Source organism: Octopus bimaculoides, chromosome 22 (assembly GCF_001194135.2).
Source record: "Octopus bimaculoides isolate UCB-OBI-ISO-001 chromosome 22, ASM119413v2, whole genome shotgun sequence".
Taxonomy (NCBI): Eukaryota; Metazoa; Mollusca; class Cephalopoda; order Octopoda; family Octopodidae; genus Octopus; species Octopus bimaculoides.
The window spans coordinates 6,052,155-6,066,571 of NC_069002.1; the positions used below are offsets into that span (position 1 = coordinate 6,052,155).

A 14,417-nucleotide genomic window follows, 5' to 3' on the forward strand; every position below is an offset into this window, starting at 1 on the left:
GTTCAGTGCACTAAAAATTCTGTCAGCTTGCCACTTTAATAATAATAATAATAATAATAATCCTTTCTACTCAAGGCACAAGGCCTGAAATTTTGGGAGTGAGGGCCAGTCAGTTAGATCGACCCAGTACGCAACTGGTGCTTAATTTATCGACCTTGGAAGGCGAGATGGCTGAGTTTCTTTTGAGTGTTGGGCCTCATGGAGGTAAAGTGGCTAAGTACCTTTCGAATGTTGGGCCTCACGGAGGCAATGACCAAGACCTCTGGCATTATGTCGTGCTTGAGAAGAAGACCCATCAAGCCGAGCAAAATCCCAGTCATGGCAGATACCGGTGTCATGTAAATGGCACCCATGTTGGTGGCACATAAAATCACCTATTACACTCTCAGAGTGGTTGGCGTTAGGAAGAGCAGCCAGCCGTGGAAAACCATGCCAAATCAGACTGGATCATGGTGCAGCCTTCCTGCATGCCAGCCCGGTCAAACCATCCAACCGATTCCAGCATGAACAACAGATGCTAAATGATGATGATGATGATGATGTCGATGGTGTCATAATGAGGATCTAATTAAATACTTTGCAATTAAAAAAAGTAGGAGAAAACAGTTCAAATATTAATAAAGCAGAATTATACAAAAATAAACATTACTTTCCATCTTACTGCTAGTTTTGTTTCATTTTGAAAAATAAAAATTTAATCTATGGGTTATTCCAATTTATATTTTGAATCCCTTACATATGGGGGGTACCACAATCTTTTAAGTGCTTAAGGCCTCAATGGGGCTCAACCTGGCCCTGCCAATGACTTATGATCTATGGCAGACTTCACGGTCTATCTGCAGACAAGATGTTGTTCTGTTACACGTAATTCATTCTATCTTTACAACCACCATGTTCTACAGCAGACTTTTCCTCCTTTCTTCAGACATTATGGTGGTTCCATTATACATTCTTCATTCTATCTTCCGACAACACATTTAACTCACTCGAATGTGCGATGCCTATTTTAAAAATCAATATTGGCATCACCATTATTATTGTTATGGACCAATGGAGCAATGTAAAATTTTAGTATATTCTTAGTAAATTGAATCTCTAAGCATAACTTTCAAGTCCTTATTGAACTACAAAGCAACTTCTATACAGCTACTCAACATGCTAGAAACAGCAACCAATTCTCTTCCAATCACCCTCTGCTCCAGCTATCTGAAAGGAAGGCTATAATGTATTCTCTGAAATTCAAAAAAGCCAGGGTGATCATGGTTGGAATGGCTTTCATTTGAAGTTGCTCCGTCTGATCTGAACTGGCACTCAATATGCCAGAATTAGCTACCAATTCTTCCTAAAATCACCCTTGCCCCTGCTATCTGAAAAGAAAGGTACAGTATCGTCTCTATAATGCAAAAAGTCAAGATGGTCATGGCTGGAATGGCTTCCAATGTAAGTTGCAACTTCTGAATGAAGTGGTACTAAACGACAATAATACTGCACCAATATTCTTGGAAAGGCATGCTTGCCACAACTGGCAAGTTCTCCTTCCTTTTCATATCAAAAGTGTGATCCAAACACAGGAAACTATTCTCACATACTTTCATGGTAGACATAGCCTCCTAAAGTTGAATTTCAATCCTTTGACTCTTGTACAATTTTCTCTGCTGAAGTCAAAAGATGAGGTGGCCATCATGGGAATGTCTGCTTGATCATGGCAGGTTTGGGGAAAATCACTACTACTACTACTACTACTACTACTGCTGCTGGCCTAAAAGAAGTTTCTACACAGTTGCTTGACCTGCTAGAAATAGCAAACTGCAAGTGGATAAGAATCTGAAGCAGTGCAGCATCCTGCTGACAAAAATATTGATTCTGTCATTATTTTTATGTCCATTTTTTCCATGCTGGCATGAGTTAGATGAGATTGCTTTTGAGGCAGTATTTTACAGCAGGATGCACTTCCTGATACCAAAACTTTACAAATGAATAGGTACACGACTTACATTATAGTTTTAGCCTTAAGCAGTTTTTTCATGTGGTGAGCATTTTCAAATATCAATACAGGTGAACGGATTTCTTCACCTTGAGGTAGAGGCTTTCATACCGGTTCTGTGGACTTTCTAGAGAGTAGCTGACGTGTGAATGAGTGCAGAAACAAATGTTGCGATCTACTATTTAAGCCTGCCATCGTCCATTTTTGTGTTATCTTATTCTTACAAACACACACACATAATGAGGGCATAAAAGCTGGACAGGCAGTTCTTTATAACATTTTACAAGTTACATAAACACACACACACACACATACATACACACACACAAACAAACACATACATACATAATTAATCAGAAAGCAGAAAGATAGTCAATGGTAGTTCTTCACAAAAAGATAGATATTCAGACCTAAATGTAAGTAAAAATACAATTGAGAATAAAGAGGGGGAAAAAAAAAAAAAAACTCAATTTTATTTTTGCTTATGTAACTTCTGAATATCTGTCTTTCTGTGAAGGACTAACAATGAACTATCTTTCTGCTTTATGATTAATTATATATATATATATATATATATATATATATATATATATATATATTTATATATATATATATATACACATACATACGTACATATGTATATACATATATCTTTACTTATATGTTTGTATATATATCTTTACATATTTTTCTATATATGTGCGTGTGTGGGTGTAACTTACTTGCAAATGGCCTGGGGCCATAAATAACTGCCAGTCTAACTTTTATTTTATCTATATTTTCCTTAGTTCGACTGGTGTATTTCCTACAAACAGCTCCTGTTTAGTTGGTTTATGTCTCCCACGGACAGAACGCTGGAGTTTAGGAATTTCATCTGGTCTGAGCACTAATCCGGTCCATATCTATTCTAAGCCATTTGATGCAGTCTTACCCACTGTCATCATCATCATCATCATCATCATCATCATCTAACGTCCATTCTTCAAAATAGCAAGGGTTGGATGGTTTGACTGAAGCTGGCCAACTACAGAGCTGTCTAGGTTCCATTTGTTCGTTTTTAGCATGGCTTTCGTAGCTGGATGCCTTTCCTAATGTCAACCACTTTACAGAGTGTACTGGCTGCTCTTACATAGCACCAGGATGGGTGCTTTTCCATGGCACCAGCACAAGTGTTTTGTGTATGTATATGTTCATTTCTAATGGTGGTGGTGGTGGTGGTTGGGGAGAGGGGGAGAAGGAGAGATGTTTCTGTGTATGAGAGTATCTGTTTTCGTGTTTGCATATTCTTACTAAATACGTGCAAATTTCTTTGTGGTGGTGGTGGGGGTGGGTGGGTGGAATTATGTAAAAAGGGAAGTAAGTCAATAGGTGAACCTGAGTCAATAAATTAAATTTCAAACAAAATTCTCAGCAGGTGTTCAAATAAATAACTGATTAAAAAATATTGGAAAATCAGTGTTCCACCATGGTCCCACTCAAAGATTGAAACCAGACCTGTAAAGGAATTAAATGACTGTGTAGTGTACTCAATAAATAAGTGGTATTTCATTTCACAAGATCTGTTGTCAATAAGGAATATTGTCTCTAAAACTACCTTAACAGTGATGCTCTAGCATGGCCACAGTCCAATGACTGAAACCAGTAAAAGAATTACTGCTACTTCGTTTATCTTTTCTAGCTGGCAACAAGCAACTCCAACTCTGAAAATAACTAATTTCTACTGATTCACCATGCCAAATACAAAATGAAGCAGATCATTTTTTTGCATGTCTGAGCAAGGCATTATTAAATAAAACAAGAGCAATTGAAAAGAAAAAAAAGTATTAGAATTTAACAAAAAATTACTAAATTTCAAGAGAAGGCAAAGAGAAAACTGCATAAAATATTTCAATATATATATATACAGGCAAATATGCACATGTATACACGTAAATACGCAGACACACACACACTAATATAAAGATCTATATATGCGTATATATGAGTGTGTGTGTATCTATCTATCTATCTATATATATATATATATATACACATACATACATACATGTGTAAGTATATCTACATACATACACACATACATATAGACATCACACACAGGGCATCACAAAAATTTGAACCTCATAGAAGAAACACAAGATGTTGTTTCAAGATGTTATTCCACCACATCTTCATACTAGTGCGAGTACTTTCTTTAAATAAAACCTACTGGACGCTAGTGACTGTAAAGTCATGGGATCAATTCCCAGGCTGACTAGTGCAGCATGTCATGTCTTTGGTACAAGGTACTCCATCTTACATTGCTCCATATCATTTAGCCGAAAATGTGTACTGGCCACATGAGTGATCATAAGGCTGAGGGGTTTGATCCTGCAATAGGCTAGTCATCTGTCCAGGGGCTGGTTTATAATATAAGTCAGAAGTTTCCTCCCATCACAGCCTTTTCTGCAGCACAGACCAATTATATATATATATAAAATTTATTAATAAGGGTAGAAATTGATATTAATCAATTAAAACCAGTGGTCTAGCATATTAAAAAAATCCGAAGATTAAAATTATATTACATACAAAAATAAGAGGAATGACCAGCAAAAGTGGACTCCTATCTGCTAGAAATAGATGCCGAATCATCTAACCACAAAAAATATGTTCTCAGTAAAAATTTAGCGACACAACAGACTGTAAAAGGGCAAGACAAATGAAAAAATACTAAATAAAAAAACGATTCGAGGTTAGATGATTCGGCATCTATTTCTAGCATATAGGAGTCCACTTTTGCTGGTCATTCCTCTTATTTTTGTGTGTATATATATATATATATATATATATATATATATATATATATGTATGTATATATACACATACATATGCACACTACATTTACATACATGAAACAAATATATATATATATATCTATGGCAAACAAACAGATAAATAAATTTAAAAAAACTAAATGAATAAATAAAGCATATAAATTGATACAGCATTACCAAAGAACATCAGCAACTAAACAGAATTTCAAATGCAAAATGTTTTAATAGTTTAAAAAGGTAGAAGAATTAAGCATCTAGCATTCTCTATAGTTAGAGTCAAATACACATTAACGAACCTGTTATAATCATCAGCTTCGTCATTGGAACAACTGGAAAGTAAGAAATTAGACAAATTGTTGAAATGAATCAACATGCAAAGAAATTATTTTGTCTTTTTTTTTTCTGTAGTGGTTGGTCTTCCCTGTAAGAAACACTTGGAAATTGGTAAATGAAACGGAAAGGGCCATGTATTCATTTTGGTGTGGTTCTCTGTATTATGTGTATGTGAGAGGGGTGAGACAGAGGTGGAGGGGCATAGAGACAGAAGCAAACATTGAGCGTTAATTAAAATCTAAATGTTTGAAAGTTATAGCTAAGAACAGCGAAACCCTGAAGTGTGTACATACACAGGTGTGTGTGTATGTATCTGTGTGAGAGTGTGTTTGTGTGTGTGTTTGAGAGAGAAAGAGAGAAGACTGTGTTTGTGTATGATAGAGAGATAGACTATATGCAAGTGTGCTGAGAGAGAGAGAGAAAGAGACTCTGGTGTGTGCGTGTGTGTGTGTGTGTGTGTGTGTGTGTGAGTAAGAGAAAAAGAAAGACAGAGCTAAAAGAGTGGGTAAGGGAAAAAGAGAATCTGAACTCAAATGCTTGAAATTAAAAATCAAACAACAGCAAATGACTGAAATTATTTTTAATAAAAATAGCAAGACCTAACCTTTTCAAAATTCCACTTACATCTATGCTGTGCTTGGAATATACATTGCCCCCCTTCCCCCAGCATATGACTGGTACCTTAGTTTACCAACCACAGAGGGATGAAAAGCAAAGTTGACCTCAACAGAAGTTGAACAAAAAGATGTACAAATATGTGTGTGTGTGTGTGTGTGTGTGTGTGTGTGTGTGTGTGTGTGTGTGTGTGTGTGTGTGTGTGTGTGTGTGTGTGTGTGATTATTCTGTTTATTTCAAGATTTCTTGCCAATAGAGAAAGAGCTGGTTTTAACATTAACAACAGGGTATTTTTTTTGTATGTATGTATGTATATGTGTAGATTTGTATGTTTTGCTTTATGTATGTATTCTCATGCATATAGCTGCATATCAAGACATGCTTATATATATTTAAATTATAAACTTCTGGAAAGTTTTACAGATATGTGACAGTTGGCGGGACAGTTTGATGCACAAGCAGTCAGCTGCAACACATTCCCATCTGTGTAGACTGGGGTAATGGGAAATGACGTGCCTTGCTAAAAAAAACAACAATGCCATACTTGATCCAAGGATTGAACTTATGGCATTATGATCATGACCCAAACACATTAATCACAATGTTACAGACTTTCACCACATACATAATATGGATACACATATATGTATCTATGAATATATGTATATATATATAGGAAAATGAAGAATAAGGCAGAATGCTAAACTGGAAGCATATTTTAATAAAGATTTCTAACCAGCTTTCATTGCGAAGCAAAATTTCCAAGAAGGAGAATGAAAATGTTTTTTACAAAAAAGTACAAAATGAAGAAAATATATAAAAAAAATAATATATAAAAAAGTAAATATACCAATACATTATATTGTCTTTAAGCTTTTAAAGTTCAATGGTAATTCATGTAGATAATGGTTGGAAAAATAAGGATGCATGAGAATTGAGTTGTGTTAGGTTTAAAAAAAGGAGCTAAAAGTTTGTGTTAAGCAGGAAGTGTGGTGTCAAAACAGGAAGTGTATGTAAGGAGACACATCAAAAAAGATTTGTCTCCCCTTACACACACTTCCTGTTTTGACACCACACATCTAGATTTGTCTCTCCTTACAGACACTTCCTGTTTTGACACCACACTTCCTGCTTAACACAAACTTTTAGCTCCTTTTTTTAAACCTAACACAACTCAATTCTCATGCATCCTTATTTTTCCAACCATTATCTACATGGATTACCATTGAACTTTAAAAGCTCAAAGACAATATAATGTATTGGTATATTTATTTTTTTATATATTATTTTTTTTATATATTATTTTCTTCATTTTGTACTTCTTTGTAAAAAAACATTTTCATTCTCCCTCTTCTTGAAAATTTGGTATGCAAAGAAAGCCGGTTAGGAAATCTTTATTAAAATATGCTTCCAGTTTAGCATTCTGCCTTATTATTATTTTTCATTTTCCTATTATTTCTCCACATGCGGTTAACACAACCCCACTATTTACTGACTTATATATATATGTATATATATATATATATATATATATATATATATATATATATATATATATATATATATATATATATGTGAATATTTATACATGGATACAGACACACAGATACAAAGGCATGAAATTGTATCGATCTTTTGGACATTGACTGATGAGGGATTAACTATGAATTTTCTTTTTATGTTTTTGAAAAAATTTTTTTGTTGTGTTTTTGTTAAATTTTTTAAATACACACGCACACATCAATATACGCATATATATCTTAGTCTATTACTGCATTGACCATACTATTAGACGTTATTATACACTGCTGATCACAATGCCCTTCCTTGCATTGCTGTAGCTTTCAAATGATACTACCCATATGTACACATACACACAAAATATATATGTGTGTATGTGTCTGTGTGTGTGTGTATATATATACACACACACACACACACACACACACACACACACACACACACACACACACACACACACACACACACACACACACACACACACACACACGATATATATGATATAAACATGCAGATATAAGGAAAATGTGTAAAAATTGATTAAAGAAACTTCATGCAATATAAGAAAATTCGCATTCTTTGCACATGCTTTTGTTTTCATTAGACTTTAAATAAAGAACAGAAAAAACATTGATGCAGAGACAGAATATGAAATCCATATATATGTATGTGTATATATGATGTATATGAAAATTTGTTGGCTAGTGAGGATTGGAGAAATCAATATGTAGAGAACTGGCAAATGATCACGGCTGTGACCAAACAAATGAAGCTGATGCTGTCAGTTTTGTTTTGCATGCTTGCAATGAATTCACGACGGAATTTACAGATGACGGAACATGATTTCGAAGAAGCGGCATTGATTTCTTCATCTCTATCACAAGATATAGCAATGAAAATTGCTGATAAGTGCTTAATATGACGAATAAAAACAAAAATATAGAAAATAAGGAAGGAAGTATATGCTAACCAAATATTACACAATTATGGGGAAGCAGAGGATGTGAAGACGTTGGTTGACAGTAAACAAACCAAAACGGTTTCAAATAGAAGTCATGGCTGTGTAGTTAAGACGTTTGGTGGGTTCAAGACCTTATGGTTCTAGGTTCAAGCCCAATGCCCAGCAGCTTGAGTAAATGGGTTCTGCTATAGCCTTGGGTTGATCAAATGTCTTGTGAGTAGAAAGTTTTGGTAAGCTGAATCTGTACGGAATCTTATCAAAGATGTGTATATGAATACATGCAAACACACACACATACATACATACATACAAACATACATATATATATATATATATATATATATATATCATCATCATCATTTATATACAGCAGGTTTCTTTCAGTTTCCATCTACCATGTGGCAGGCTTCTTTCAGTTTCCATCTCCCAAATCCACTCACAAGGCTTTGGTTGGCCTGGTACTAGAATTGAAGACACTTGGCCAAGGTGCCACGTAGTGGGTCTGAAACCCAGAACTATGTGGTTGGGAAGCAAGCTTAAACTTCTTAACCACACAGCCATGCCTGTGCCTATTAAAGATTCAGAATTTCATTGAGTCGAAGGGGACACCTGGGATAGAACCGGGGACATCATGATCTGCAGTAGAATGCTCTACCGCTCAGCTATACCTCACATACTATGATGGGTTTCTCATTGTTATTGTCTGCCTAATTCAGCCGTCATCAAGCTTGACTTAACAGTTACATAATAACAAGAACCATAACTTTCTTCTCAACTATCAACAGCCAAACCAGAGAATGAGTAATGATAACAACAACACCAATAAAAACAACAACAACGACAATGACTTAGTAGCAAAATTTCTGCAACACTGAAATACTAAATAGAAGTCACGGTACATTAGATAATCACTCAATAAAATTTTAAAGCTAGACTAGATAATCATCGTCAAGTTCAAGGTCAATTTGGTTTTCAGACTTCCAGGAACATACTAGAAGAGAATGATTAAAAGCCAAGCAAGCATTCATTTTCATTGCGCTTTCCTAAATTAAATTAAATTATCTTCAAATACTCTTAACATTCGGGAAATTCTTTCTTCTGTAATCTGGATAAAACTCAGTGTGAAGACTGCCGAAAACCAATTCTGCCCGAGACTAGTTACGAGATAACGAATTTCAAATAAGGCAGATAACAGACTAATATTCTAATATTGCCGTCAATAAATCAAAACAATTGATAGTTTTACCAGAAGCATCTTCAGAGATTTATATATGCATTCAGTTTGGCAGTGTGGTTAAGAATTCACAGCACAACTGTGTGCTTTCTGGTTCAGTTCCACTGCCCAACACCTTGGAAAAGTATCTTTTACTATAGCCTAGGGCTGACCAAAGCCTTCTAAGTGGACTAGGAAGACAGAAAATAAAAGAAACAGATCACACACACACACACACACACGCATATATATATATATATGCGTGTGTGTGTGTGTGTGAGAAAAACTTAGTTCAAGTACTAAACCATAAAAACAACAACAAGTCTGCTTGATCAGATCTGAAACCAAAGAATTAACCGATAAACAGACAAACAAACAAACAAACAACCAAACAACAACCAAACACTAAACTGTTTCTATGAATAAAAAGAAAAATCCAGAAAACACAACCATTTCAAAGCTGTCTGGGAATTTCTGCCGTCATCACTAAATCACAACACAAAAAATTGCCACCAAAACAACAGCTGAGAAGCTTTTTTTCAAATAGCAAAGAACAATAACTATTTGAATTTCAATGTGTCCTGTCAACTGATTCTGTACAGTATTTATAATCTTGATCCTGAGGCTATTTGATCAGTTTATCTGTCTTAACCCCTTAACATTTCATATTTCTTTGTTGAATGTAATGTTTATTTATTCACATTGTTTTGAATTAATCTTGTGTTATTTCGTAGCATCGAAATTTCAAAGATCTGATTGCTTATTTCCAGAATGACATTGTAGGGTATGTATGAGAAGTTGAATCCGGCTGGTTCAGATATACAAGAGGATTATTTGGGCTGGGTATGGCTAGTTTACATGCAAAAAGGTTAAAGCAAAAGCGAAACGAATCAAAGGCGTTAAGCAAGGTTTTTTACTTTTTTTTCTTTTTTTTCTTTTTCTCCCCCGCCCCCAACTTTCATTCATTATGCAAAAGTCTCAATGAGCCTAAACTGCTCGACAGCTTAACTTTTGAACTTTTTAAAAATATTGTATAATATTCTTAATTAATCTTTATTATTCCAGTTTTCGAAATGCTTTGCATATCTTTCAAAGAAGATAATTTATTCTTGGGTAGAATTTTTTTTTGTTTTTTAATAGAATTATTTATGGAAATGCAATTTTCTGATATAATCTTCTATCCATAAAATATGTGAAAAACAAACAAACAAACAAACAAAATACTGGCACAGGCATAGCTATGTGGTAAGAAGCTTGCTCCCCAACCACAAGATTTCGGGTTCAGTCCCACTGCATGGCACCTTAGGCAAGTGTCTTCTTCTATAGCCTTGGGCCAACCAAAGCTTTGTGAGTGGATTTGATAGACAGAAACTGAAAGAAGCCTATCATATATATACATGTGTGTGTGTGTGTGTGTGTGTGTGTGTGTGTGTGTGTGTGTATATATATATATATATACAGGATGCGATGGGTAAATTGTCGCCATTTTATATTTTTAATTTTGCACATGTGCATTGTTTGTTTTTGATTTTGTTGACTACACAGTATAGTAGGGTCAGTTGGGCACCACTTGTGAGAAAACCAGCACCCTGAAGCAATTCACTCTGCCAGAAATTTGGAAACAACATGCTGTACTGCTTCACATTCATGCCGGAAGCCCCAATACAAGCATTTCAGAGTGTTTGGGTGTCAATTTGAGAATAGTGCAATCTGAGGACATGCACCAAGAGTGATAAAAATTAAACATCCAGTCAACAGCATGGTGTTTGGAGTGATCACTAGTGATGGTGACGTTATGCCTCCATTCATCTTCCCACATGGTCTCTGATTCAACACGGAGGCCTACATCAAATGTCTGGAGGACGTAGTGCTGCCCTGGGTCAAGAAGGTGGCTGTTAGAAGATCCTGTGTCTGGCAACAAGACTATGCATATTGGTTTCCTTCCATACCATCGACTATTTTTATACAAATTTTCAATATAATCTGTCTTCATCTCATCCATCCATCTTCTCCACCCTTTATTCCTGGGAGGGTCATGGGGGTAGAGTCCTTAGGCACCTCCTCCACAGGGTCCCATCAAAAGCAACCATACATTACACTTTCCTGCTGAATTCCTATGCATGACCAAACAAGACTATGAATAAATTCAAATTACGACAAACGTAAATAAACAAACGAAGTTTGCTTTTAGAAGCATTGAGATGTCTTTTAGAAAGTTAAAGAAGTGATTTTAAATTCTCAATCACAGAATAATGCTAATAATATAGCCTGAACAAGATAAACTACCCCTATTTTGCAGAGAAAAGTGTACTGCAAAATAGGGGTAGTTTATCCTGTTCAGGCTATATTATTAGCATTATTCTGTGATTGAGAATTTAAAATCACTTCTTTAACTTTCTAAAAGATATGAATATTATTCAACCAGCCTTTTCTTGGTCAAGCCTTAGGTCAAGGTTGAATGGCTGTCTGCATGATATAGTATTATAATTTAGTGAAAAGAGAGATTTAACATTAAAGGAAATGGGGTGGACTGTTATCAATTAGTAATTAAAATTTTGAAATTATTATTGTTTCTATCATTTCATAAATTTCAGCTTCTGGAACAAAGTTTGGATGAAACCAGTTTTCAAACGCCACGGCAAATGTCCATGATTTACATTTGTTCGCCAATGAACTGAGATAGAGTAATTTTTATTTAGTTCCCTCATTACACATGGATTAAGACCAAAGCCCCTATTAATTAATAATGGCTTCAGAAAACAGTCACTTAATGCATTACATCATTATAACAAAGAGACTTGATCATCAGACGGTTTGAATCCATTAACCATTTTACACTGTTCTTGGTATAAATAAATATTCTCTTTGGGATTTTCATCCAAAGCAGTCTGATTTGATTAGCATTAAGTATTTGGTTTAAAGAACAGGAACTCTAGTGATCAATTATTCCTAACTAGCTCTAGCACAAATTCTTCAGCAGTTGTCTTATTGTTTCATTACTTTTTACTGTAGAAAGCTTTGACTTTTAAAATTCTCAAGGCAACCCTGACAGCCTGAAAATCCAAGTTGTAATTGATTAGATGTTAGATTTGGGATGGTGGTTTGATTAAAAATCCTTGCTGCTTTTTATTGTGTAGTAAAGCTGTCTACAAGCAATCCTTTTTAAAGTTTCGTCTTTCATTCAAAATAATAAAGCGCTTTTTTTTCTTCCTCTCCCCACTCCTCATTATTTACATAATGCTATTGCATATGTATGACGTATGCTTTGAACTTATTGAAGATTCTGCCTTATAACTATATCTTTGGTTTTTTTTTGCTATATATCTTTTTATATACGGTTTCACTATATCTTTGTCTTTCATTGTTAAAACGATTTCTTTGTTTGCATTGAACTGTTTCGAATTTCTATCGAACCCCCACCCCGCTCTTGAAACTTAACTTAACATTTTAATTTTGATTTTTAGAGATTTTGGTTTCCTTATCTGTTTTTTGTTTTTTTTTTGTAAATTTTTGGTTTTGACATGCGAAACTCTATTATTCAATCTCAGAATTATTTAACAAACATATAAAATACATAAACAAATAAATGGAACTTATGTGTTACTATAGAGTGTAGTGTGTCTCATTATTGTAGAAGAGAAATAAAGGAAAATAAATCACCGAAATGGAAATGACAGAACAACAAATTGGTATCTCTGGATGATAAATCATCATCAACAACATTTAACATCCGCTTTCCATGCTGACATGGGTTGGACAACTTGACAGGAACTGGCAAGGCCAGGAGCCACACCGGGTTCCATAGACTGTTTTGGCTTGGTTTCTACAGCTGGATGCCTTTCCTAATGTCAACCACTCTACAGAGCGTACTGGGTGCTTTTTATGTGGCACCAGCACCAGTGTTTTTTATGTGGCACTAGCACCAGTGCTTTTTATGTGGCACCAGCATCAGTGCTTTTTACATGGCAACAGCACCAGTGCTTTTAATGTGGCACCAGCACCACTGCCTTTTACATGGCACCAGCATTAGTGCCTTTTATGCGGCACCATCACCAATGATTTTTATGTAGTCCCAGCACCAGTGCTTTTTATGTGGCACCGGCACCAGTGTTTATTACGTATTTATAGATGATAAATCATCAACAACATTTAACATCCACTTTCCATGCTGGCATGGGTTGGCAGGAACACGTTGACAGAAACTGGCAAGGACAGGAGCCATGTAAACCCACATACATACATACATACATACACATGCAGGGGCATACACAAGTGATGGACTTCCACTACAGTTCCCATCAGCCAAATTTCACTCACAAGGCAATATTAGACAATGTGAAGCTATAGCAGAAAACACTTGCTCAAAGTGCAGCAGCACCACCATGGCATCACAAGACCCCAAAAAAGCAAAAAAAAAAAAAACACATGGTTGCAAATTGAACTTCTTAATCAGAAAACTATGCAGGTGCCAGCTTGTTGTAACCAAATAAATCAAAGTCACCATAAGTAAATATTTATCCGACTACATGGCATCCTCAATGCAAAAATGTAAATATAATTCTGAGAATTTACTTGCAGCTGTTCAATTACAGAAAAATAATGGAATAATGAAGAATTATGGCCAGAACAATATCTAAAAGTCTTGAAGAACATGAAATTGTAAAGAAGCCAATTATATATAAATTTAAAATGTTTTTTTTTTTACTTATTTCAATCATTATCCCAGGACTTCTTTTCTTTTTTTTAAAACCGGGTATTCATCTCTTTTTGCTGAACATCTAAGTTACAGGGATGAGAACAAACCAACATCAGTTGCCTAGCAGTAGTGGTGGATACATATATATAAACATATACAATATATATATATAAATATATACAATATATATATATATACAATATATATATATATATATATATATATATATACAATATATATATATATATATACAATATATATATATATATATACAATATATA

General features: G+C 34.8%; 1 protein-coding gene across 1 annotated transcript in view; it reads right to left on the minus strand.

Moving 5' to 3' along the window:
• Positions 1–14,417, minus strand: part of LOC106879696 (protein unc-13 homolog B) — a 221,764-nt gene that overhangs the window by 178,360 nt on the left and 28,987 nt on the right. The window contains exon 5 of the mRNA XM_052975641.1: positions 5,094–5,126. Within this exon, the coding sequence (XP_052831601.1) occupies positions 5,094–5,126 (33 nt within the window). The remainder of the gene's footprint in view (positions 1–5,093; positions 5,127–14,417) is intronic.